We start from the raw sequence: 26100 nt of genomic DNA on the forward strand, positions 1-26100 counted from the left end.
TAAACATATAAGAAAGCCTTTAATTTCATCACCATAAACATTATACTGATTGCTCACTTACAGTATAAAATATTTGCCCCGCTAAATAAATAAGACATTATTGCAAACGGCACTTAAACCCCCCTGAGAGATAAGACCTCCTTAGCTCAGGCAGGGGGTGCTCCTGAGTTTCTGTGTGAGATTCCCCAAGCACAGATATACTCTGGGGGGCTGAGATGGACAAAGGCCTGGGAAACCACACTTTGTGCTTCTGGTCCTGCAACAGCTCCAAACAGGGTTGTGGAGCCAGTGGGGAAAGTTGGGGGTGAGGGAAATTTCAGGCAGTGCCTTCATCAGCCCAGTCCTAGAGACAGTAGAGGGGAGTAGAAGTGGGGGGAACCAGGCTGGGCCAAGAGAAAAGGGGTGGTTAGGGAAGCTGTTGAGACCTGAAGCCCCACCCTCCACCTTCCTTCAACCCCCTAACCTTGGGTAACAGCATTTGGAATTATCAGTCGGGATGAGTAAAATTTCCAAGGTCCTGGGTTAGGCATTTTGAGGAGCCAGACCCCAGGAGAAGAAGATTCTGGCAATGATCAGCCCAATGACCAGTGATCTCAGTGGACCTGATTGTTGGGGATCCCACCCTACCCAAATCTTAGACACCAACACACAAAAGCTAGCAATGGATTCCCTTCTACTTTGTTAAATAAATAAGTTAAATATTTAAATGCCTGTGTCCCTATGATGGCAACAAAGGGACCAATAGGCCACGTCCTGATAAAAGGTAAGAGTCAGGGGATCAGCAAAAAGGCAGTGCTGTGGGCTGAGGGGACCTGGTGTGTTGCCCCTCAGGACTCTTCCCCTACAAATAACTTTCATACGTTCAAATCCCACGGAGGAGTGTTTCATCCTAGAAACTCCCATGCAAGAGCTACATTAAACGAAGCTGCAGGTTAAGGGGGCTTAGAGGTGGGAAACCAGGTGACTGAGTTTACTCAGCTCCCAAAACCCCTTCTCTAGGTATGTCTCAGCCAGGAGGCTAGCTGTTAACCCTGAGCCTGGGTAATCCACCTGCAGAGTCCCCACATTCCAGTGCATGGAGCGAATCAAATGCCCTGCCCTTCTAGCCTCCCTGTAGAAGTCCAGACTGAAACCCCCTTGGAAGGCTTCCAGTCAGGCAGCCCTAGAGACTGGGGAGAAGGGAGAGGGATGCCCCAGCCCCCAGCTGTGCAGCTACGCACCTCAGCAGCACAGGGTGGCAGCAGAGAGCCACATTACTTTGGCAGCAACAGAAACTGGCGGCCAGCCCAGCAGCCCCATGGGGCTAACAAAGAGTGGGGAGCTGGGACCCAGTGAGGCAGGCCCTCCACCCCAATGTGCTGGAAGTTTTCTACACCGAGTATTTGGCCAAGTCGCTCTTGTCAAATACTACCTGTGTAGCAAAGTAAATGGCAACCAGACCCAGGCCTGCAGCAGACACCATATAGGCAGTGACAGACTGGCTGAGCTGGACGATGGAGCCCATGAACAGGGACGGGGCCACCTGGGACAGCAGGAAGGCACTATCCAGGATGGCGAGGTCCAGGCAGATGCCCCGGCCCGGAACCACCCTGGCCTCGGTGGGCTCACCCACCACCACACGTACAGAGACATCGCAGGCAGAGGCCCCGCAGAGCGCGGGTGGAGGCGGAAGCAGGCCACTGCCTCCAGCACCCACGTGTCCATTAGGGAAGGGAGCTCCAGGCTTAGGGCCTGGCAGGAAGCTGGTCATCAGGCTGTCCTCACTGCTAGTGCCTCCAGCGTCCCCTCGGTATTTGGGCAGGAACACCTAAGGCGGAGGGGTGAAGGAAAGGGGAAGAGGACAGGTGTGTACCCAGCACTGGGCCCCCCATGCCCCCCAGCTGTGAGACTGGACCCTCACCTCCACCCCAGGGGCCGGAAAAACACAGGCAATGGGGCTTCATGAGAATCAGGAGCAGGAGAGAAGATGAAGACCTTACTTGGTGCAGCTCTAACCAGGACCCTTCCTCAGGAGTGGGAGAAGGGTAATGGGTGGGGCGGGGACAAAATGTGAACCCCAAAGTCTAGGTCTCCTCTAGCCTCTTAGAACAGGTAAGAGGCAGACAAACTCAATACCACAAGTCAAAGAGAGAACAGAGCTCCAAGGTAAGGAAAAGACACAGGGGGAATGAAGATGGTGGGAGGAGATGCACAGAATAGAGGAACAAAAGCCAAGGCAGGGCCCCTGATAGCCCAAACGCCACGCGGCTCTCCTAACCTTCCTTCCTGCCTGCCCTCTGCTTTGACATCTGGAAATCCTCATTGCCCTGTGCATAGAAGCTCTGCCTCTCTGGCATCCCAGATGCCACTAGGGTAGCTGCCCTGCCATGCGCTCCCTTGTCCCCAGCCTTGGGGCAGGGAGAATCCAGTAGACCTCAAGCAGGAGGAATGCCCCTCTTCCCACCTCCTCCAGCCCCAGCTGTGCTAATGTTGAAGGCTTCCTACTTCCTTCCTGTCTGACTTAGATCAGAGTGACTGGTCGACCAGCATCCCCACAACCCCTGCCCTTGATGGCCCAGAGCCTCCTATTTAAGGACAAGGCCAGGTCTTATCCAACATTGTCTCCATGCCAGAAGAGTTGAGTTGGCTGCATTTGCGAGCTAGGAGCCATGGCAAAGCTCAAACCTGACACCAGGGAAGCCCACAGCTCACCATACAGCTCAACAAGTGGGTAAAGGAACAGGCAGACAGCGTGCAGTGCCAAGTCTGCCATCAGCTGCTGTTAGGAAGGGGCTTCCCAGGACTTCTCCTCCCTGCCTGCCACCCCAGGAATGTCTGCTAAGGCTGGAGTCTGGAGTGGTCCGAGGATGGACATGCTGCTGCATCTGGAAAAGATGGCTAGCCCCAGAACGTTCCCTGGCACGATGGCACACACTCAGGCCTGGCTGCTGATGCCAGCCCCCTGCCCCCAGCCCAGGCAAGCAGAAGAGTGAAGGTTGAAGGTTATCAGTGGGCTAACAGGGGTCTCAGGGACCAGGCTCCCCCAACCAAAACCTTAGCCCCTCCCCTCCATACCTCTCACCCCTGCAGCTACCTGCTTAGTTAACCAGCCTCTCAGCTACAAACTTACCTACTCCTCCTCAAGTGCTGTGAGAGGCAGGGGCAGGTCTTCCCTACAGTCTGAGAGCTCTCTGAGAGCAGGCCTGCATCTCCTCCTCCCTTGGGACACCCCAACTGCATGCCCTTCAAGGCAGAGTCCAGCACCCAGGGTTGTAGCTCAGTGAGGTCACTGGAGGGGACAGGGTGACCACACTGCCTGGGTTAGGTAGCTTCCCAAGGAAGGGAGCCCCTGGAGGGCTGGTTAGTGTAGGGCCAACCAAGCAGGAGGTCCCCACGACTCACACAGTGCCCAAGTGAGTGGGTCAGGTGTCAAGCTCAGATATCTGCCATGGGGGAAGGGGAAGGGGAAAGGGAAGAACAAAGGAGGGAGGCAGGAAAAGAAAAGGGAATTAGAAAAGCCAGAAAGGAAGTGGGTAGGAAGGAGCCCGCCCTATCTACAGACCAGAGTAGGACACAGGCTAAGTCAGGTTGCTGCTCCCTGAAGAAAGAGGTGTTGCTAAGGACGGACCATTCCCACTCCCATCTGCTGAGGCTGACAGGGGTCATCCGATCTAGCGCCCTGCCTCTTCATAGAACAACCAGCCTAGAAACCTATGGCTCCTGCTGGCCTGACTCTTCGGGATTCCCGCTAATGGTTTTGCATTTCCTGCAATCATCCATTCAAGTGCTACACAGTCCTGACCCCAGGAAGTCATTCCCAGAATCTAATCTACACTCTTCTGCAGACCAAGCCTCTGGCCCTGGGGCTAGGATGAGCTTCCTCTCTGATTCAAAGAAGCCTTCTCCCAAGTTCCTTGCCAGGTATCAGGTTCTGGGCTAGTGGGCCTCCCAAAAACCCAGACCACCCCTCCCACCCTGACTCCACCCACCAGCCAATGAGTACCTGCCTCTCCCGGTGGTAGAGGGAGGCCAGTGTGTAGGGCAGGATCTGCAGGGCTGAGAAGGTGAACCCAGTGAGGGCGGCTGAAGCCGTCACCACAGCCACGCTGTGGGACAGGCACGTGGCACCGGCAGCCACAGGGAAAGCTGCCACACTGGCCAGATAGACTGCTCGAGTGCCGAATCGCTGCACCAGCCGGTCCATGACCAGAGAGAAGACCAGGGAGATGGCGCACTGCAGGAACAGCCCCAGACTGCCCATCCGAACGCCTGCAGAGGGAGAGAGGCCATCAGACAGGGCCTGGCAGGGAAGGGTACGCGCAGTCTTGAGGAGATGAGAAGGCGGGACCACAGGCACCTGCTGCACAAGACCTGCTGTGGACCAGCCCTGCTCCCCAGCACCCTTCCCCTTTCTACCTGTAGCAATGGGAGTCCAGGTTCTTCCCCTGACCCTCAGAGAATGTGGGCAAAGCCCCTCGCTGAAGGCAGAGGAAGGTGGTCCGAAGGTTTCTTGGGAGTCTCAGCTGTGGGGACAGGAGGGTGAGAGGGAACACAAAGACAGATGGCCATAGGCTTCAAGACGATTCTAGGACACCTGGAAGGCACTGGTGAGATTATTTGGAAAGTCGTCAGGGGGAGGAGAGGCAACACTGCGGCTGGAACCAGGCAGGTCTAAAATCCAGCCCTGACTCCTCCACTCCCTCAAGACTTTGAATAAGCTCCACCTTTCCTTCTGTCAAACTGGGGCAATGACTCTGATCAAACTCCTAGAGCAGCCAGAGGCCCTCCTGAAACTGCAGGCAGAGATGTTCCACACCCGTGAGGAGCTGTGTGTGCAGACTGTGTCCATCCCCACTTTCCTGACAGAGAAGGGCCAGGATGGAGAGGCACCAGCCCAGACACAACCCCAAGTGTCGTCTCTGGTGGGCGGCTCCCACACCAGCCTCTGCTGGCTGCCGAGGCCTTACCTTCATCATAGTGTCTCCGGGCCTCGGTGCCCAGCTCAGCTCTGGGCACGCCCTGGTACAGCCCCTCGCCCACGAAATCCGTGTAAAACAGCGTGAAGGTCATGAGTGCCATCCAGCTGCACAGCTCAGCCACGAAGAGCCGGCGCAGGGTGCGGGGCATGCGGCAGCACAGCTGGTGCAGCCGGGGAAGCAGGGCGCCCAGGTTCCGGAAAGCCAGGCGGGCCCAGCACGGACAGCAGTGGGACGGCAGGGAGGGGGCAGACAGCCCTTCCGCTGGCTCGGCGGGGCCCAGTGCTGCCTCCTCGGCCACCAGCAGTGTGGCTGCTACGCAGGTGAGGAAGATGAGGGTGAGAAGGCCAAAGAGGCACTCCTCCTGGGTGCCCAGGTAGGGGGCCAGGGCACTGGTGTCCCAGTCAATGGCAGGCAGGAGGTAGCCCAGGCAGCCCCCAAGACTGATCATGAAGGCATAGACGGAGTAGGCCTGGCGACAGTGGTCCGGGTCCCGGAACAGGTCAGAGAGCAGGGCCTCCAGTGGAGTGAAGCACACCTGGCCACAGAAGTCCAGCAGCCCCACGCCCAGGATGAGCAGTGCCAGCTCCAGGGGCCTGGGATCCGGGCACAGCAGCCCTGCCAGCCAGCCGGCCCTTGGGATGAGAAAGAGGCTCAGCAGGATGCCCAAGGACAGCGCCCAGATGAAGGGCCGCCGGCGGCCATAGCGTCCGCGCCAGTGGTCACTGGCTGAGCCTAGGAGCGGGACAGAGACCAGGCCCAGCACTGGACCGATGCCTGCAAGAAGGGAAGTAGTATGAGTCAATGGCTGGGACAAGTAAAGGGCAAGGGGAAGGGGACCCAAGCTCTGTGAGAAGGATGGAAGTAACATTCCGTACTCGACACTGCTACATCTTCCCAGGGATGCTGTAATTTACTCCTCATAACACAGGCATTACAGATGCCCCCATTTTCAGATGGACAAACTGAGGCATGGAGCAACTAAGAAGTGATACTTATTCAAAGGCACAGACCTAGGGAGGGTAAGAGGCAGTGTTTCAACAAGCAGTGTGACTCCAGAGCCTGCAATCCTCAGAGGGACACCTCTCCCTGGGGGTGAGGGGTTGTCACACAATGGTGACTACTTGCCTTCTGTGGCTTTTGCAGAATTTATCTGCAGAGTCAGAAGCTTGCCCCTTGTCCTAGGGGTAGGAGCAAGCCCCAGCTGGGAGACCTTGATGGAGTCCCAGCTCTACTGTTCAGCTGCTATTTGGCTTCGGCTAAGGCTTACCTAACCTCTTAAAAGCCTCTGCTTCCTTCTCTGTAAAATGGATCACCTCAAATGGTAGTTGTAAACATTGAATGAGATAATCGCTGTAAATTATAAAAGGGCTAGCCAAAGGTTAGGAGCCTTTCTCCAGTGTCTCCTATGAGCCAGGCACTGTGCAGGACCAGGGATCCAGAGGTGACTAGGGTATGTCCTTGATATTCTCTTCTTTCTCTTGGTGTGCCCCCTCAGCCCAGGGTCACCCTCCTGCCTAGCAATGCCTTCCCAGCAGACCACCTCTCCCTCCAAGCAGCTCCCAGGGCAGCGGTACGCCTGCCCCACATCCCAGGTGGCACGTATCTAGAACAGGAAGGAAGGAGGTTGTTGTGACTCACCCAGCACCATGGTCATGAACTTCTCTTCTACCCCCACTTCCAGCAGCAGAGGCGGCACATAGGTGATGCCTGCGGCCAAACACACTTCCAGGCCAAAGGTTAGCAGGTTGATCAACAAGAGCTGGGCTTTCCGGTGCCGCAGCAGGCGGCTCACCCACAGCCTCTGGACCATAGTGGGCCAGGCGGGTAGGGCTCAGGGGGCCGTTTAAGCACTCCAGAACTGCTTCGTCTCCGCTCTGCTCCAGAAGCCACGGCCTCTCCTCCTTGCTGCCGCCAACTGCCTAGGAATCAGCCAGGCGCCCATTTCCGCCAGCCCTTTGGTGCCGGTCCAGCTTCTCAGCCCATGCTCAACACCTGCTGCTGTGGGGCACCTCAGTGGGGACACATCTCATCACTCAGATCCTAAAAGGGCGGGGCAATCACAAGCACACAGGGTGTTAAGTTCTGGGAGCCAGGTCTCCAGGATTTGCTCTAAATTGTCTGGATCCTGATCATTCACAGGCTGGCGATTGGCCCTGCCACCAAGGTGCCACCCCCTGCTGCCCAGTCAGGAAATGCATGTTAATATTAGCCTAAGGCTGACATAATTAATAAGGTAAATATGATTTTTTAAACCTCAGCACTCTCCAGAGCCAAACAGATGTTGGTTGTTCTCTGTTTTGAAAAATCTACAATTGCCCTTCCCTGTTAGTATTGGGGAGGGGAGGGGGTAGCAATCAAACCAGCTAGCAAGGTGCCCCCGGAGACCCTCTGCCAGGCCTGGTTTGTTTGCCTTTCTCTTTCTACTCCCCAAACCTGGGGTGTTCAATTCTCATTTGTTAAGAGTAACACTTCCTATTCCACATTGCTTGGCCATGAGCCACACTGCACCACAACCCCTAACCCCAAAGACCAGGATGAAGGGGAAAGGGAGGAGAGGCTGTTTTGTTACGTTGGGTTTTAACTTAGAGAAGGCTCCCTGGGATGAGCCGAGGCCTGAAAATCTCTACCTTGAGTTCCTCCCTGAGGTGAATGTTCAAGGGGAAGAAACAATCCCACACGTGACTGTCCAACTGTCATGGGAGAGTGGAGCCGTCCCCAGGTTCTAGCTCACAGGGGCATGAAACCATACCACCTGGCAACACCTGTAATGATACCAGGGACTCCCCCAAGCTGGCAGGATGCCCAGCCACTTCCAGGGCAGCCCTTCTGTGCTCCCTAAATGGCAGAGAAAGAAATTTTTCTGTGCTCCTTTCAATTTTCAGCAGAGAAGTCCCACACCCCTTCCTGCTATACCTGCCTCCTGTGCAAAGAGAACCATCCTGTATCTCCCCCGCCAAGCAAGTGGCCTCCAAGTCTTACTCCCTGACAATACACCCATTGCAGTCACCTCTGCTTAGAAATGACTACGAAAAGCCAGGTGTGGTGGCACACGCCTGTAATCCTAGCACTTTGGGAGGCCGAGGCAGGCGGATCATTTGAGGTCAGGAGTTCAAGACCAGCCTTGCCAACATGGTAAAACCCTGTCTCTGCTAAAAATACAAAAATTAGCCGGGCGTGGTGGCAGGTGCCTGTAATCCCAGCTAATCAGGAAGCAGAGGCAGAACTGCTTGAACCCAGTAGGTGGAGGTTGCAATGAGCCACTGCACTGTAGTCTGGGCAATAGAGCAAGACTCCCGTCTCAAAAAAAATAAATTTTGGGAAGCCAAGGTGGGCAGATCACCTAAGGTCGAGAGTTTGCAACCAGCCTGACCAACATGGTGAAACCCCGTCTCTACTAAAAATACAAAATTAGCCAGGTGTGGTGGCTCATGCCTGTAATCCCAGCTACTTGGGAGGTTGAGGCAGGAGAATCGCTTGAACCTGGGAGGCAGAGGTTGTGGTGAGCCGAGATCACGCATTTGCACTCCAGCCTGGGCAACAAGAGCAAAACTCCATCTCAAAAAAAAAAGAAAAAGTGACTACAAAAGAGGGAACCAAGTCACACATCAAGAGTAGATACTACAGAGGGTGAGCCTTGGTGAGGAAAGGCAGGAGGCTCCTTATCTGTCATCCATCCCAAAACAGAGGAAGGGGACAGAGCTTCCTGGCACTCGTGGCTGGAGCACCTTCCTTCTCCTCCCTAATTCAATCCCATAAATGCTACTGAAGGGCACCTACTCTGGTGCAAGGACCACAGTGGCTGAGGGCCTGGCTCCAGTCTCCTCCACCAGAGACCACCCCCAGGCCCCACTCATGCCCTCTGCCAATCTCAGCACCTCATAATAAAAGGCACTTCGACTTCTCTTATCTTTTCACGTAATACTAAGCCCCATGGGGCCTTGCATGTTACAAAGCGTGTTGTGGGTGCTCTGAGCTGTGCCACAGAGAAATCAGGACCAAGTGTGGTGGCTCACGCCTGTAATCTCAGAACTTTGAGAGGCCAAGGCAGGAGGATCACTTGAGCCCAGGAGTTTAAGACCAGCCTGGGCAACACAGCGAGACCCCCCTTCTACAAAAAATTTAAAAATTAGCCAGGTGTGGTAGTATGCACCTGTGGTCCCAGCTACTTAAGAGGCTGAGATGGGAGGATTGCTTGAGTCTGGGAGGTCAAGGGTGCAGTGTGCAGTGATCAGAACATTGCCTCCAGTCTGGGTGACAGAGGGAGACGCTGCCTAAAAAAAAAAAAAAAAAAATTAGATGGCTATCAATCCTGGGTAAGGTCTGTTCACTCCACCACCACCTTCGGGGGCTTTGCAGCTGGCAGATCATGAAGGAAGGGAATTGAGATAAGGCTGGGCAACCAGCAGCCTCCTCCCCTAAATCCTGGTCAGACTCACCCTTTGGGATGGGGCACAGGGCCTCCTATGGAGGTGGCATGAGAAGGTGTGTAAAATACTGACCCATACTGTCTTCAAAAGGAAGGTGAAGGCCAGACCTCAGTCTTAGCTGAGCTGTCGTAGGTTCAACTTGAGTCCCTCATTGCTGCATTTCCACAGTGCCCCCAAGAAGGAAAGCAAGAGACAGCACAGAGACCAAGAGGCAGTGCCATCCAGCCTAAGAGGAGGGATTCTGTGGCCAAAGGCTTCCAGCCCATTCCACTCCCCACCCTTGTTCTGGGAGGGCCCTGAATGCTAACCTGCTCTGGGTTTTCAGGAGACCAGGTCCTCCCTGAGCAAACAGAGACTTTGTTAGACCCAGCCTCGCCCAAAACCTGCACCCATTCTCTAAGTCCTGGCTGCTCCCTATTGTTTAAAATAATTTGCAGGCCAGACACAGTGGCTCACATGTGTAATCTCAGCACTCTGGGAGGCTGGAGTGGGAGGATGGCTTGAGGACAGGAGCTTAAGAACAGCCTGGGCAACATAGCAAGACCCTGTTTCTACAAAAATAAAAATAAAATAGGCAGGGCACAGTGGCTCATGCCTATAATCCCAGCACTTTGGGAAGCCAAAGCAGGCAAATTACCTGAGGTCAGGAGGTTCAAGACCAGCCTGGCCAACGTGGTGAAACCCCATCTCTACTAAAAATACAAAAATTAGCTGGGCATGGTGGCGTGCGCCTACAATCCCAGCTACTTGGGAGGCTGAAGGAGGAGAATCACTTGAACCTGGGAGGTGGACGTTGCAGTGAGCCAAGATCATGCCACTGTACTCCACTCTGGGTGACACAGCAAGATTCTGTCTCGAAAAATAAATAGAATAGCTGGGCATACTACCACACCTGGCTATTATAGGTGGTTCACGCCTATAATCCCAGCACTTTGGGAGGCGGAGGCAGGCGGATCACCAGGTCAGGAGTTCCAGACCAGCCTGGCCAACATAGTGAAACTCCATCTCTACTAAAAATACAAAAATAGCTGGGCATGGTGGCGGGCACCTGTAATCCTAGCTACTCAAGAGGCTCTGGCAGGAGAATCACTTGAACCCGGGAGGCAGAAGTTGCAGTGAGCCAAGATTGTGCCACTGCACCTCAGCCCCTGCAACAGTGCAAGACTCCATCTCAAATAAAATAAAAAATAGGCTGGGCACGGTGGCTTACGTCTGTAATCCCAGCACTCTGGGAGGCCGAGGCAGGTGGATCACGAGGTCAGGAGATCGAGACCATCCTGGCGAACACGGTGAAACCCCATCTCGACTAAAAATACAAAAAAATCAGCCGGGTGTGGTGGCAGGCGCCTGTAGTCCCAGCTTCTCGGGAGGCTGAGGCAGGAGAATGGTGTGAACCCAGGAGGCAGCGGAGCTTGCAGTGAGCCGAGATCGCACCACTGCACTCCAGCCTGGGCAAGACAGCAAGACTCCGTCTCAAAAAAATAATAATAATAATAAAATAAAATAATAAATAAATAAATAAAATAAAAAATAAAAATTAGCTGGGCATGGTGGCATGCACCTATAATCCAAGCCACTCAGGAGGCTGAGGTAGGAGGATCTCCTGAGTCCAGGAGTTCAAGGCTGCAAGTGAGCTATGATCGTGCCACTGTTCTCCAGCCTAGGCAACAGAGTGAGACTTGATCTCTAAAAAACAAATAAATAAAAATAAACCACAGCTGTCCAGCAACCATTAATCACCCCACCTGCCTTGCCCCTCCCTTAATCCAGTTCCCAGCCCCCCCAGGAATTAGCAGGATCCTTCTTAGCCCACATGGGAAAGACAAAAGAAAGGGGTAAAGAGAAGAGTGCCCCCCACCATCCTCCTACAGCCCAGAGAGCTCATTAGTAGCTTCCCCCTTCCTGGGTTGTCTTTCTCCAATGCCCCCCACCCCCACCCAGAGATTCTTTACCTGGTAACTAGGGGTTAGGCCAGGTGGGGAAAGGATTTGACTAGGAAGGGGGCAGGCTTCAAGCACCCCTGTATTTGGTTGCAGAGCCCGTCCTCCCTTGTTTGAGTTCTACTCTGCCCAGGGGTCCAGAGTCCTCTTGACACCCCCAGACTTTACTCTTCCCAGCTCAGAATTGCCTGAGGAGTTCCAAGCCCATAAGCACACTCTGCCCTCCAAAGCCCCCTTTTCTTATCCTTGCATCCTTTCCAGTGCCTTGGTCCCTGTCATTTCATCCCTACTCCAGGGTCCTCGGGCTAAGGAGAACACAGAGGACTCCTGAGCACTAAGTCCAGTGGCTTGCCATCCCCCTTCCAGGGCCGCCTTCCCTGGAGCATAAATGGAGGAGCCCAGCCTTTCTCAGTTCTCAGGCTCAGGGAGGTCAGAGAACAAGAAGTCTTTCAGTACCACTTTCCTGGCCACCACTCCCATCAGCAGCCCCAGGGCAAGCTTCTTGCCAAAGCTTGCAAGTGACAGATCAGTGTTGGAACCCCGCCTCCTGCCCCAAGTCTGCGGAACTCCCCCGTCCTCCTGGGGACAGGGTCCTATTCTCCCCTGCACCCTCCAGTCTTGGAGACGCTTCTAAAATCCTCCTGCCCCACTACTCCTGGAACACTTTGTCTGGCAAAGACAAGATCAATCAGAAGAGCCAGCCTCACAGTGTTCACCTGGCAAGGAGTGGGCAGGAAGAGGAAGGAAGTGGAGGGGCTGACCTCTCAGAAAGGCAAGGAACAGGCAGCCTTCTAGGACAAGTCCTTCTCAAGTTCCAACCATCTCCCCTCCTCTCTGGGCCCAGCAATGGCAAGAGAGCAAGAAAGCTGGAGGAAACCCAAGGCCTCTGGGAACCTTTCTGGAGCTCTGCCCCAGGTCATCCTTCCTCATCCTTGGGGGAACAGAATCAAAACCCAGAGAGACTGAGGGCCCTGGGCAAGGTTAGTCAACCTGGATCCTCACTGCTCCCCTCTAGGTACTGGGAGATACATGCCCCTATGCACCCCAATATATAATACCCCCAGGGCTGGCTCCGGCCCCAGCAAGAAAAGGGACCTAATGAATGAATGGCTAAGAGCAAGGGGTGGCAGTAGAAGCAAGGGTGAGGGCTTCAGTCCTCCTCCTCTCACGTGCTCCCCACACACCGAGGACTTTCCAGGCCCAACTCCAGAGGGAGCAACTCCTACGGGCTCAAAGGTGGTGAGAGGCTCAGATAAACCCTCCTGGATTGGAAAGCCCCCACTTCAGACCAGACCCCGAGCAGGGAGTTTTGGGGGAAATGAAACTGAGCAACAGGAACAAACTTGGCCTGAACTTTGTCCAAAATACAGAAGCCAGAGTGGCAGAGGAGGAGGAAAGCCGACCCGAGCCCACTCCCTGGTAGCTCCCTAAGGGAAGGGAGGGTCAGAGGGGGATGCATAAAGAGGCCTTTGAGGGCTTTCAAAGGGGATCCTGCCACCCCGCACGGCTGAGGTGGAGCTAGGGGAGCAGATTCCCTCTGCTGACAGACAGAGGCCAGTGGAAGCCCAGGCTGGGGGCAGCCCCCGCCCCGGGCCTGTGTCAGGCAGCAATTCTAAGGCTTCTTTATGCAGGCCAGCATCAAACCCCACCCAGGCACATCAAACGGCTGCAGCCCCCACCCCGACCCCGCAGGCTCAGCGACCCTGCGTGTTCCCTGCACACTCACAAAGACCCGCTGCTTTCTCCCAGGCTCCTCAGAAGCAGCTCCTCTCCCCTTCACAGCCACCCCGCAGCCCTCCCCACAGAAGGGGAAACCGGGGGCTGGCGAGGCACGAGGAATAATGACTCAGCGAAGGAAAGCGGGTGGGGTCACCCTGGGCCAACCTCCCGGACACACACCCCACCAAGGCTGCCCTGCCCCAGGTCGGTGAGATGGCAGAAAAGGGCGACCCCAGCACCTTGCTCCAAACTGAGATCTCCAGGGTCCTCTAGGTTGGGGACAGGAAGCGGACCTCTCAGGTCTGGGGGTTCCGCAGCCCTCATCCCCACTACCCACCCCCAACTCGCCCCAGTCCCAGGGGACCAATGCTGTCAGCTTACCTAATGAAACCTGGTACACTGCACTCCCCACATGAGCCCCACCCTCACAGCAGCTCCACAGGAGCCTTGGGGACACCCGAGAAACAGCCTGTACCAGCCAGACCTGGAAATGAGCATTCTTGTGAGACAATGAGCTCCTCATGACAGATCCCTTGTGAGAGGTGCTGTGTGCTTGGGCTGCCATGGAGATGGCGGGAGGGACACGGCATGAGACAACCACGGCTTTGGTGACTCCCAACCCACTCAGTCTTTCATTCTCTGGGGCCAAACATTCCCAAAGCAGTGAGGGTCTCTGCTTTCCCCAGTCCTGCCCTAGAGAAAAACAGTGATTTGCAGAAAGAACGGAGGCTCACAACCTCACAGGGCTTCCAGGGGCACCTAAGGACCCCACTCAGAAGGAAGCCCCCCCACCTCAGGGACTCCTAAGAAAGACTAAGGGCCAGCAGTGGGACGGGGAAGCCCAGCCCCACCCCAGACTTGCTCCCGGCCTCCCCCAGGGCCTGGAGGCCAGGGATTTAGAGTTCGCCCTGCTGAGCTGCCTTTTCTTCACCGGGACTGGAAGCCTTCTGCTTAGCAGCTTGTCAGAGAGGGTGAGGGGGCTGCAGGCCGGGACACAAAGGGGGATTAGGGAGAAACCTCTCGGCCTGCAGAGTAATCCATCAAACTCTCTCCGGCTGCCAGCGCCAGCCCCTTCCCACTCAATTCCCCTTCCAGCTGCTGCTGGCCCCCACCCCCTCCGGCTCCTGAGCCCATCACATCGGGCAGCAAAGAGAATCCCAGGCCCTAGGGGGGCAGAGGGGGCACACCACAGACACTGGGAAAAGGGCAGCGGCTCCCTCCCCCCACTCACCCCCAATGTGTGAAAACCCAACAGGTGGCAGTGGCGTGGTGGAGAGTGGCTTTTGTTGCCCTGTCTGAGAGCCCCAGTCCAGCTTTGGAAAGGAAACAAATGCCAGAGGAGATTGGGGGAAGGGGAGGGGAAGGGACAGAGGGGCAGTCCCTGGAGCCAGCACTGCCCTCCCCTCCCCTCTCCTACCCAGTGACAGGGATTCTGGGGCTGGCCTGACCCTCACCTTGGCCAGAGTCAGTCCTGGACAGCCTAAGCTGGGGCTGAAGCATGCAAGGGTCACCTGGCAATCCCATGGTGACAGTCAATATAGACACAGTCTGACTCCAGGCACCTGGGCCTCCTGATCACACTTCGTTTCTGAGAACAGCTGCGACCCAAGGTCACACTGGACATGCCCTCCAAACCAGGACCAGCAGGGCTCTTCAACCTGGAGCTCTCTTCCACCCGAGGGACCACAACCCTCTGAATCCTGATGTCCCCAAACCCTGGCAGATTCTGCAGGTTGACCTGGGTTTGCGAGTCTGCCCGACCTGGGTTTGCATGCCAGCTCCACCACTTATTAGAATTGCATGAGCCTGTAACTTCATCTCCCATGCCTCAGTTTCCTCATCCACAGTGAATAATAGCAGGCCGGGCACAGTGGCTCACGCCTGTAATCCCAGCACTCTAGGAGGCCGAGGCAGGCGGATTACCTGAGGTCAAGAAGTTCTACATCAGCCTGGCCAAAATGGTGAAACCTCGTCTCTACTAAAAATACAAAAATTAGCCAGGCCCAGGCATAGTGGCACACACCTGTAATCCCAGCTACTTGGGAGGCTGAGGCATGAGAATTGCTTGAAACCGGAGGTCAAGGTTGCAATGAACCAAGATTGTGCCACACTGCACTCCAGCTTGGGCAACAGGGTGACTCTGTCTCAAACAAACAAACCACAAACACACAAAACAGAAAAGAAAACGCACAATAGCAGCCAACATTGAGGTTGTAATACATGCCAGGCACTCTGCCATGCGACTTGGTCTTCCAACCATCCGATGAGGTGGGTACAATTAGTATACCCATTTTACAGGCACGGAAACTTAGATTAACACCACCAACTTTATAGATGAGGAGTGTGTTTGAGAACAGGATATGAAAGTTCCTGGCAGCCACTTCTTTGGTTGCCTCCTCAAGGGAGGAAGGGCTTTCTCATTCCCAAACAGGAGCAGCCGTGGTTAGGGGAAACCAACTACATTTTCTTCTCGGTTTCCATTCCCCTCTCACCCATGTGCCTCCCTCACCGCACCAGCGCCTCTTCCAGCCCCTAGCAGCAAGAGGAATGCCAAGAATGCAACTGCCTCCCCAGGTGCTGGCCCCAACAGGTGAGGAGAGGTCACTGCAGCAGACCTGCCTGCTGGAGGAAGGCTGAGAAGGGAGGTGGAAGGTGGGACAAAGATCCCATAGTTATGAGACAGCACGATTTCCATCCACAGGGAAAATGAACACAGTGGCCGACCCCTACTAACTGCCTCAGAGGAGTCTAGCATGTGCTAGGTACTTGATATATTGTACCTTCTCTCCAATAACTCATAATTCATACACTCCAAATCCAAGGTAGGTATTTAATATTCATATTCAAGGATGAACAGCTCAGTCTCAGAACGTAACATGCCTAAGGTTGCACAAATAAACAGTGGTTGAACAGAAAATTCGAACCATTTGAAAATGCTGGAAGGTGCTCTGAACTGGGAGCCAGGAGACAGCAGTCCTGTTTCAGCCACTTTTTTTTTTAAGAGCTGTGTGCCCTAGACAGGCCATCTCACCTCTCTGGGACTCAGTTTCTACATCCGTAAAATTAGAGCTAATCTGGATAATGCCGAAGGTTCTTTACATCTGTGCAGCCAGGTGATCTCACATGCACCCCCTACCCCCGGTAGGTGATTTTTCACCAGCAGCTACCCCCTAAGGGCTCACTGACGAGGCTACATGGCATTCAGGAAGGCATTCATGTTCATCCTTGTGAAATAGGAATATAAAATCCCTACTTTGTATTTGGACTCTCATGGCCTCCTACCAATGAGTCAAGGGGAATGAGGTGGAGAAGGATGCCCAACTGCACTTACCCCAACCTTTACCTGCCCACACACTCTCAGGCACCAACAGAGTGCCAAGGGTCAGTGGTCACCTGAAAGTAAGCTGAGTAACCAGGACATCTGGGGGCAGAACTGCCCTCTTCCCTAGTCCTTCCCAGAGTTGGACTCTGTTCCTGGCAGAAATTAGTAACTGAATTCTCTCCTTGGGCCACAATAAATGCTTCCCTACAAGGTGGGGCAGCAGTACCAAGAAATTCCTTGGTCCAAGGTAGGGGAATAGGAACATGGGAGGGTAAGAGGGAGCTTGGCACAGCGTCCAGGCCACTTGGAACTTCCTTCCCTGCAATCCTGCCTTTTCATACAGCCCCTGAAAAGAGAAGCCTGAATGGCCTTCCTCCTACTGAACTTGACCCTTGCCAGTCAGCCAGGCTAGACAGCTCTCCCTATCCATGTACAGCCAATCCTACTCTTCCCTTTAGCCTGGCCTCCCTTAGGAGGTGAGGTATACAGGAAAGAGGCCAGGAGACTAAGGATCTGTGCAAACCTACAGATGGGCAGCGCCCTGGACCAAGAGTCAGACCACGGTGCTGGTTCCACTTCTGCCATGTCCCACCTCTAGGGTTTCAAACGCAGTGGCCTGTAAGGCTTTATTAGATCTGAGTCCTAGAGTCTGTGATCAGTCCCATTTATAAACAGAGGGCTCCAAGTCAGACTCAGTACTCAGAAAGTGTGTTCTCAAAAATAGTCACTCAGTGGTGGGCAAGGAAAGAGTGGGCCCCCAAAGAAACTCATTTTCTGATTTCAAGATCCCAAGCTTGCTGACCCTTAGAAGTATACCTCAGTGCATGCAACCTAACCTCCACTACGGGAATGTCAAACAGCACTGAAACCCACCCACCCACCCCCCCACCACCACAGAGCCTCAGTTGTGCGTAAGCTCGCTGTGAAGGTGCTGGGGACACAGAAACAACTGATCACAGCTCCCTTTGGCAAAAGGGATAAAATGCAATCGGTGTGCAATGAGGTGGCACAAGTGTGAAGACACAAATCCATGGGGGGGACCCAATGTGGGGGGCACATGCAGTTCTTCCAGGGCTTCCTAGTGGGAATGGCCATGTTGCTTAGCCTTGGGGGATAAGCAGGTAGGTACTATGCAATATAGGGGTGGGGGTGGGGGAGATCCTTTTTTCCTCCCCATCATAAAGGTCAGAACTGACACTTCTATAACGAAAGATATGGTAACAAGAGAAAAGCATAACAGGCTGGTCGCAGTGGCTCACGCTTGTAATCCCAGCACTTTGGGAGGCCAAGGTGGGAGGATGACTTGACGTCAGGAGTTTGGGACCAGCCTGGGCAACATGGTAAAACCTTGTCTCTACTAAAAATACAAAAATTAGCTGGGTGTGGTGGCACGTGCCTATAATCCCAGTTACTCAGGAGGTTGAGGCATGAGAATCACTTGAACCTGGGAGGCGGAGGTTGCAGTGAGCCGAGATCGCGCAGGGCAACAGAGTGAGATGCCATCTCAAAATCGACGCTGTTTACAAAAAAAAAAAAAGAGTGAGAGAGAGAAAAGCATACAAATTTATTTGATCATAATTTTACATGACACAAGAGCCTTTAGAAATGAAAACCCAAGGTCGGGGACGGTGGCTCACGCCTGTAATCCCAGCACTCTGGGAGGCCGAGACGGGCGGATCACAAGGTCAGGAGATCAAGACCATCCTGGCTAACACGGTGAAACCCCGTCTCTACTAAAAAAATACAAAAAACTAGCCGGGAGAGGTGGCAGATGCCTGTAGTCCCAGCTACTCCGGAGGCTGAGGCAGGAGAATGACGTAAACCTGGGAGGCGGAGCTTGCAGTGAGCTGAGATCCGGCCACTGCACTCCAGCCTGGGCGACAGAGTGAGACTCCGTCTCAAAAAAAAAAAAAAAAAGAAATGAAAACCCAAAAACCCAGGGTGAAGTATCTTTTTTTTTTTTTTTGAGACTAGCTCTCGTGTTGTTGCCCAGGCTGGTGTGCAGTGGCACGATCTCAGCTCACTGCAACCTCCACCTCCTGGATTTGAGCAATTGTCCTGCCTCCGCCTCCCGAGTAGCTGGGACTACAGGTGTGCGTCACCACGCCCGGCTAATTTTTGTATTTTTAGTAGAGGTGGGGTTTCACCCTGTTGGGCAGGCTGGTCTTGAACTCCTGACCTCAGGTGATCCACCCAACTCAGCCTCCCAAAGTGCTGACATTACAGGCATGAGCCACTGCGCCCAGCCTAAGTATCCATTTTTATGCTTAGGTTTGAGGAAGCACACATAGGATGCAGAAATGTGATCGGACAAAAAGGGTACGAGCTAATGCTAATAGACTGAATGGTGAAGCCCAGCCAGACCTGTCCAGATTGCTCTCGGCCTCTCTGTTGCAGGATCTCTTCCTCCCAGGAATGGGGTGAGACCCCTCTGCAATGAGGGCCTTACTACCTACTATCAAACAAGGTAGCTCAGATCATTTATCGCCGGTTCTTACCCAGAAAGCCAGGAGAAAGAGCAATATTTTTAAGTTATATGGCTGGCTTTGGGGAGAAGGGTTCTAGTTTCTATGACCTGCCTTGGAAAAGAGGGATTCACTTTGGCCTGCCTCAGGAGATAATGAGGGGTGAGAGACAGGAGGTCAGACAGAAATTTTGCCTCTGAGGCCTTCACTTTGGGGTATTGTTTTCTGAGCCCCAACAGCAGAAAAGGGTGTATGTCTGTAAACCAAGGCCCTTGGAGCCTGGGACTTCTAATCACTCCCACCCCTCCTTTTGGCCTCTCCCCAGTGAGGTGTGCTGGAAACAATACCGGACTCAAAATCATGAGACTGGGTTTTGATCTCAGATCTGGGCTGGCTATCTGTGTGTCACTAGATGATTCAGCATACCTCCATGGGCCCCCAAATAAGAGAATTCATTAGCACTGGGCTTGTTTTTGCTTCCAACGTGGTCACCAGGCTCTGGTTTCTTCCCCTTCCTGGACTGCCTCTCCCTTCCACCTGAGCCCTGCCCAGCTCAAATCTCACACCTCCTCCACAGCCCCCTGGAAACCAAGCAGTCAAGTATCCCCTCTCCCCGCTAAATCTCAACTGCTCTAACCGGGCAGTCCCCAGGGTTGGAGGCTGCCCACAGTCCTCAGGGTCTCGGATTTGCAGTCCTTCCCACTAGTGCTTCAGCTCCTGGAAAGCAGGAAGCACAGACCCTGAGAAAAGTTGGTGCCCAATAGAAGGCCTATGGGTAAGGCTGAATCAGGATTCCCGTCGGATGTGATTCTACCAGTGTGCCTGGGATCCAGGCAGGGCCACGTTCAAGCTACCTGGGTGCTCCGGTCACTAAGGACAGGAGCCAGGAGTGGGAATCTAAATTGCCACATCCCTAGGGATGGGCCAGGCACTCCTAGCTTGAACACTATTTGCCAACTCAAAGTACACTTGAGATTAGCAAGGCCAGGGGGCAGGGGGGCACACAGCGACCACAGGGGAAAGACAAGAACTGCTGTTGTGGGCTGGCTACTCCCGAGGGTATCCTCTCTGGCTGGGCATCCTGTCTATCCTGGATATGGTGACTGGGGATTGTAGACTACAGTGCCAGGAGGTGGCCTCCAAACCCCTTCTTGCTGGCTGGTCCCCGCTCCCCAGAAAGTGATCTCCAGAAGTAACAAAGAAGGGGAAAGGAACAAACATCTATGGGACACCTGGCATGTGCAGGCACTTGGCTGAATATGCACATCACATTTAATCCTCACCATAACCATGCAAGGTGAATCTTATCTCCATTTTACAGGCAATGAAGTCGAGGCTAACAGGGGAAGCAGGCCCATGTCCAGCCTCAGAAGCAAGAGATTCCACAAGTCAGTCAGGGCCGGTGGCAAAACTGTGGATTTCTTCCCATGGAGGGGAAAACACAGACCATGTAGTAGAAAAAAGGATTCAACAGGAAGTTCTGGCGAGGGATCAGGAGCATCCCATGACGGCTCTGTCACCAGCTGCCCCCCTCCCTAGCCCAAGCAGGGACACTTAATACACTGGACAAAGCTCAACACTCCAGCTCTACTGCTGGGAGTCGAGTGGCATCAGTGTTCAAGACACTGGGCCTGGTACCAGCTGGTCCAGTCTCCACCCCTGCTGCCCAGCAAACAGGGCCACTAACTGTTCAGAGAAAGCTAGGCTGGGTTTTTTTTTTTCTGGACGCCAAAGAACAGTGCAAAAGATCCTAAGGGTTGGGGAGGGAGGACAGAGCAGAATCCCAATTTCAGGACACCCTCCCTATGCAGTTTTCCTAAAAACAACAACAAATAACTGTTTGCATAGAAGGTTCTTAACTTCTCAGGATATACATTCATGTCCATGGTACCCTTTTCCAGCCTGAGGGGTATACTCTGGGAAGGTAGGCTGGGTAGGGGTTTCTGCACTAATTAAATACAAGTCACACAGTAGCAGAGTAGTAGACGAGAGACATGGACATCCAATCTTGGTGTGATCTTCGCACAGGACCACAAGTTCAACTGCAGATGTGTCCTTCGTAGCTTACATACAGTTATCTATGGGCTAATTCCCTTGCTAAGAAACTCTGGTTTCTAAGTGTAAACCACAATGATTGGCTCCATTGTCACCAAATAACAGCAGCTGACATTTATCAAGCTCTTTTTACAAGCAGCTGCTGTGCTCAGAGCTTTACCTACATCAGCTTATTTAATCCTGGAAATACTGTGAGGTAGGTACTATTATCCTCATTTTACAGAGGAGGAAGTTGAAACAGTTTAAATAACTCGCACAAGAGGAAACCAGATTCAAATCATTTTGCCAAAGCTCAATCTCTCAACGGACTCCTCAAAGTCCAGGAGACCTTGCTACCCAAGAAATAAGGTCTAGAGCAGAGTTTTGTTTTGTTTTTTAAGAGCAAGGCCCAAGAAGAGAGTCCCAGGCTAGGCACTGCTGTCCATTCAGTCCCAAATGATTGATATAATATATAGTTGGTACTAACATTTATTGAGCACTTACTATGTGTCAGACACACAGTTTAGTACTCTATATATAATAGTGAATAAAACTATAATTTTTAGACTTTATATATTACGTAATTATATGTTTATAAATTTTATGTCTGTTATAATCTACTTAACAAAGCTATACAGTAAGTATTATCCCCATTTTGCAGCCAGGGATACTGAGGCTTGGATGAGGTTAAGTAACTTGCCAAGCTGGTGGAGCTCACCTAGCGAAGCAGCTAATATAATAACTGTCTTTCAGGCGGGGCGCGGTGGCTCATGCCTGTAATCCCAGCACTTTGGGAGGCCGAGGCGGGCGGATCACGAGGTCAGGAGATTGAGACCATCCTGGTTAACGCGGTGAAACCCCGTCTCTGCTAAAAATACAAAAAAGTAGCCAGGCATAGTGGTGGTGGGCGCCTGTAATCCCAGCTACCTGGGAGGCTGAGGGATGAGAATCGCTTGAACCCAGGAGGGGAGGCTGGAGGGAGCTGAGATCGTGCCATTGCACTCCAGCCTGGGCAACAAGAGTGAAACTCCATCTAAAAAAAAAAAAGAAAGAAAGAAAAGAAACTATCTGATAGTCTGGGTTTTTATCCATAATGTTGACTTATCAGGCTGTGACGTCCAGATGATAGTGCTTAAAGTCTTCAAGTTAACTTTACTTTGAGTCTTCAGACCAGCCCTGCCCAGGCTGAGAGCTCCAGTTTGGGTAAGGGGAGAGCGGGAGGGAGGCCTCCACTATCCCTCCACCACCCAGTGGCCTGGAAGGGGCTCAGGAGACCACCAGGGATCACTGTCTACTCCTCCTCCTCCTTCAAGGTTATTCAGGGAGCCAGGAGGGACGGGGAAGTTCACCACACACTCCATGAATACATAGGAAAACTCCCCCTAACACACACCCACTAAATTGGGGCCTATCTGTCCACAGCTGTACATTCATCCACAGCTGTATTTTTATCTTCAAACTCATTCTGCTGACTCAAGCTCCATTTTCTGAGCACTTTCAGAATAACAGAGTCCTGGCTCCACGACAGGCCTGGTGGGAGGAGATAAGGGAGGAATGAGGGAATGGGACTGATCCAACAGAATGGCCTGCGACCTCAAATTACGTCCCACTTACCCCTACAATGTGCTGCTCTATGGGTTTCCTCAGGCTTCCATTCTAGCCTGGGCCTCCCAGGCCCTTCCCACTCCCAGCCCACAGGCCAGCCTGTTCCCCAGCCCTCGGGCAGGTGAGTCCACACCAAAGTGGTCTCTGCTCTGAACGGAGATCTGCTAAGTGCATCAGGAAAGGTAGTCCGAAGCCCCTAAGACCTCAACCCCACCCCTGAGCAAAAGGTTCCAGGACCCAGCAAGGGTCACTCTGGGCCCCGGTCAACTGGCAATGCCCGGCTGCAGACTCCAGGGCAGCAAGACAGCAGCTGGGCTATTCTTAGTCCCTGCTCCACTGGGATCGGGTCTATGTAACAGCTGAAGGGCGAGTCCTCACCAGGTACCCACCATGCCAAACCCCTCCCTACCCACAACTCTGGCCCCTTGGAAAAAGAGGAAGCATAGGGAACATGCCCTGGGGTGGGGAAAAGCTGAGCAGGTCAAGAGTGTCTGTCAGGAAGATGGAGACTGATTCAGAGGTCAAGGGCAAGAGCAACTCACAGGACTGCAGTGCCTAGGGGGAGCGAAAGACTACAGGAAGGCCTGACCCGCACTCCGGAGAAAACCTGCAGGTCCCTGGGGCTTTTCCAGCAAGCCTGCTTAGGCCTACAGCTCTGAGAAGCTGCACGGGATGCCCAGGTACCACCACATCACACCTGTTTGCCGTTTGCAGCACACTCTCCTTCCCCACCTGAGACCAGGGAGGCGAGGAAAAAACAGCGGCCTTTCTCTCCCCACAGAGGGGGAAACTGAGGCTGAAAAAGGGACACAGTAACACACACACACACACACACACACACACACACACACACACGGTCCAGCCCCAACTCTGTACGCAGAGGTCGCCCCAGGTCTAAAGTCCAAGAGGGCTCCGTCCCCTTTCCCTCTCTTAACTCTCTCACTCTTCCTCAAGAAAGCCGAACCCGGCCTGAGCACCCCGCGGCGCCGCGGCAGTCGGCCCCCGTCCCCAGTCCCCCAAGTCCCGGACTGTGCGCGCCACAGTGGCTCATCCTGCCCCTTTCCGGTGAAGCCCAGACAAGAGAAGAAAATAAACGCAACTTTCCAAAGAAAAGTCTGACGCGGGAGGCTGCAACAGGAGCGAGCGGCCGGTCAGCCAGCCGTCGGCCCGGCCCGACCCGGCCCGGGGCTCCGGGGAGGGGCCGCTCCCCGCCCACACCGCCCCCCGGCCTGGGACAGCGCGGGCACCTCCTGCCTGCCCGCCCTCCGCGGAAGAAAGCACAGCTCAGCGGGGACCCGTGCAGGCGCCGGGCACTCGGCACCCGCCACGGCAGAGCGCGTGGGACGCCCCCTTCTCTGGGATTCGCGCGGGGCTCGGCGCGCAGCGCCCCGGACGGCCACGGCGCGGCCCCATCCCGCGGGGCGCAAAACACGCGACACCGCGGAGCTCGGCCGCGCACTACTGCTCCCTTTCCGGCGCCGGGACCCTCACCCCTGGGAGAGGAGGGGCCGCGCTCCTACCTGGCCTAGGCGCGCGGCTGTCACCCGGAGCCAGCGCGTGCAGACTGGTTTCCCCCCTCTTTTCCTTGCCCCCCACGCGCGCCAGCCGGCGGCTTTTAAATCTCCAGGTTACTCCGCGGGGGGAGAGAGCATGCGCGCTGGGACTGCCAGGAGGGGGGCGGGGCGAGGCGGGACGGAGGTGGGGGGTGCTGCGAGGGGGGATAGAGGGGTGGGGCTGGTACCCAGGGGAAGAAAGCGGGAGGTCTCCAAGCTGGCTTTGTAGCCGCACCGCGACGGGCAGCCCCCGCGTGGCTCCCAGACTGCCCTATCATTACCTAGGGCAGGGCACCGCCCCCTCTGTCGCTTGCCACCAAACATTTAGGTGAAAGCTACCCGGCTTCGCAGGGCACCTCCTCTCCCCTCCTGGGAGCCAGTCTGCTGCGACCATTACCCAGGCGTGCCTTTCTGGCCACCCGATCTCCAGGCAGAGCTGCACCCTGTCTGTCCAGGACCATCCCTTCAAAGGAGAGGTCACATTGTTCCCGAATTACCCTTCTGCTCTTTGCTATTCTCCAACGCAGATAGAGCTAACTCAATCCCTTTTTCTGCGCTAAAAACCAAATTCCATTTTTTTTTCTCCTTAAGAGTGTGTATGGGGAAGAATGGATGATAAATTGCCAATGAAATGTTCTCTTTGTCAGCTGTTGAGCAAGGTCCTAACAGACACCTGTTCCAGAATGCCTTTGATAGAAACGTGCAGGTGAATGCGGAGAAGTGGAGTCCCAGGCTGGCCCTGGGGGTGGGGGGTGGGGGTGGGGGGCAGTTTTGTCTTTTTTCCTCCATGGAGTTTTATTGGGTGGAGAGAAATCCAATTTAGATGGATCGTTGACTTGAATACTACAAAGTCCCAGGAAGATGCCTTTGAAGGGGAAGACCTGGTTGGCCTTAGCCCTGGACTGGGCATTGTGGCACTGGGTTCCAATGCTGGCCCTGTGTCAACAGCTGTGTGATGTGGGCAAGTCCCTTCCATGTTCTGGGCCTCTGTAAGTGGGAGTGAGCCTAATGATCTAAGGGCACCTTCCATTGAGAGGTAGAGGGAGGCAGAGAAGAAAGGGAGATAGAGAAGGGAGAGGGAAACAGTGGCAACCTGGTGGTAGTGGGGAACAGAGAGCAGGTGCCAGAGAGAGTTGAGAAGAGAAAAATCAAGAATTTACCTTCTGAGTCACTAAACAAGTTTAACTTGAAAACTGTCTCAGCGTTGCCTCCCTGGAGCACACACGCCTCTACCTGGGGACCCTCCTAGCGATGGCTTTCCAAAGTCTTCGGCATACCCTCTTATGGCCAGCAGAGAGACCTGGGTGGAGTCCAGGGTCTCTGAGCTGGTGTCCCCTCTCCTCCAGGAAAGAGGTCAGGAGTCAGGGGAAATTTCAGGTCAGCTGGAAAATTACAGAGCCAGGAGAGAGTGGACGGTGTTATTTTGCGGGCTTGGGAAAGAACACGGGGAACATGAGAGAGTTGTCCCACCACAGACAAGTAACAGCCCCCCTCTTCCTCCTGCCTCCCACCACTTCTTTCCAGGGGCCCTTGTGCTTTATGCCTTGTGACAAGGGGATGAGGAAGGAGAGCTCAGGGAAGTGAGCACACAGCCTGGATCCCATAGTGATCCTGGGCCCTACCCAATCACCCCCCCAACCAAACCAGGTGGATGCGCTGGCCAGGCCCCACCCAATACAAGGTACAGTAGGGCTCTCTGCTCTGAAAATCCCCCTCTTTCTGCTGATGTAGCCTCATGTTATAATAATAATAGTTAACCATTACTAATTGTGCCAGGCACTGTTTCTAAATACTTTGTGCGTATTAACTCATTGAATCCTTAGGATAACCCAAGAGATGGGTACCATTTTCAGATAAAATGGAGGCAATTGGCCAGGTGTGGTGGCTCACACCTGTAATCCCAGCACTTTGGGAGGCCAAGGTGGGCAGATCACGAGGTCAGGAGTTTGAGACCAGCCTGGCCAACATGGTGAAACCCTGTCTCTACTAAAAATACAAACTTTGGTGGGTGTGGTGGTGCACACCTGTAATCCCAGCTACTGGGGAGGCTGAGGCAGGGGAATGGCTTGAACTTAGG

The 26100-nt window shown here is 54.1% G+C and overlaps 2 protein-coding genes across 15 annotated transcripts in view; one reads left to right on the forward strand and one right to left on the reverse strand.

The window, feature by feature from the left end:
• Positions 1 to 24115, reverse strand: SLC45A3 (solute carrier family 45 member 3). 14 transcript variants are annotated; one of them, XM_077942778.1, is made up of 7 exons: positions 23991 to 24115; positions 17759 to 17882; positions 9109 to 9225; positions 6597 to 6998; positions 4947 to 5732; positions 3983 to 4248; positions 1 to 1807 (listed from the first exon to the last, which is right to left on the reverse strand). In XM_077942778.1, exons 4-7 carry the CDS (start codon positions 6766 to 6768, stop codon positions 1370 to 1372), a joined length of 1662 nt encoding a protein of 553 aa, XP_077798904.1. In that variant the 5' UTR covers positions 6769 to 6998; positions 9109 to 9225; positions 17759 to 17882; positions 23991 to 24115; the 3' UTR covers positions 1 to 1369.
• Positions 22447 to 26100, forward strand: part of LOC106993973 (uncharacterized) — an 8704-nt gene continuing 5050 nt past the window's right edge. The window contains exons 1-4 of the mRNA XM_077982323.1: positions 22447 to 22591; positions 23425 to 23500; positions 23598 to 24097; positions 24615 to 24729. Of these exons, the coding sequence (XP_077838449.1) occupies positions 22447 to 22591; positions 23425 to 23500; positions 23598 to 24097; positions 24615 to 24729 (836 nt within the window). The remainder of the gene's footprint in view (positions 22592 to 23424; positions 23501 to 23597; positions 24098 to 24614; positions 24730 to 26100) is intronic.

This window comes from Macaca mulatta, chromosome 1 (genome assembly GCF_049350105.2).
Source record: "Macaca mulatta isolate MMU2019108-1 chromosome 1, T2T-MMU8v2.0, whole genome shotgun sequence".
Lineage (NCBI taxonomy): Eukaryota > Metazoa > Chordata > Mammalia > Primates > Cercopithecidae > Macaca > Macaca mulatta.

What these genes read in the sequence shown, in the direction of transcription:
- SLC45A3 (XM_077942692.1), bottom strand. Translation starts at nt 6,768, where the DNA reads ATGGTCCAGAGGCTGTGGGTGAGCCGCCTGCTGCGGCACCGGAAAGCC. An exon ending in GTTCATGACCATGGTGCTGG is followed by an intron (nt 5,733 to 6,596) that starts GTGAGTCACAAC and finishes CCCTTCTTGCAG; the next exon opens with GCATCGGTCCAGTGCTGGGC. An exon ending in CCGGAGACACTATGATGAAG is followed by an intron (nt 4,249 to 4,946) that starts GTAAGGCCTCGG and finishes CTCCCTCTGCAG; the next exon opens with GCGTTCGGATGGGCAGTCTG.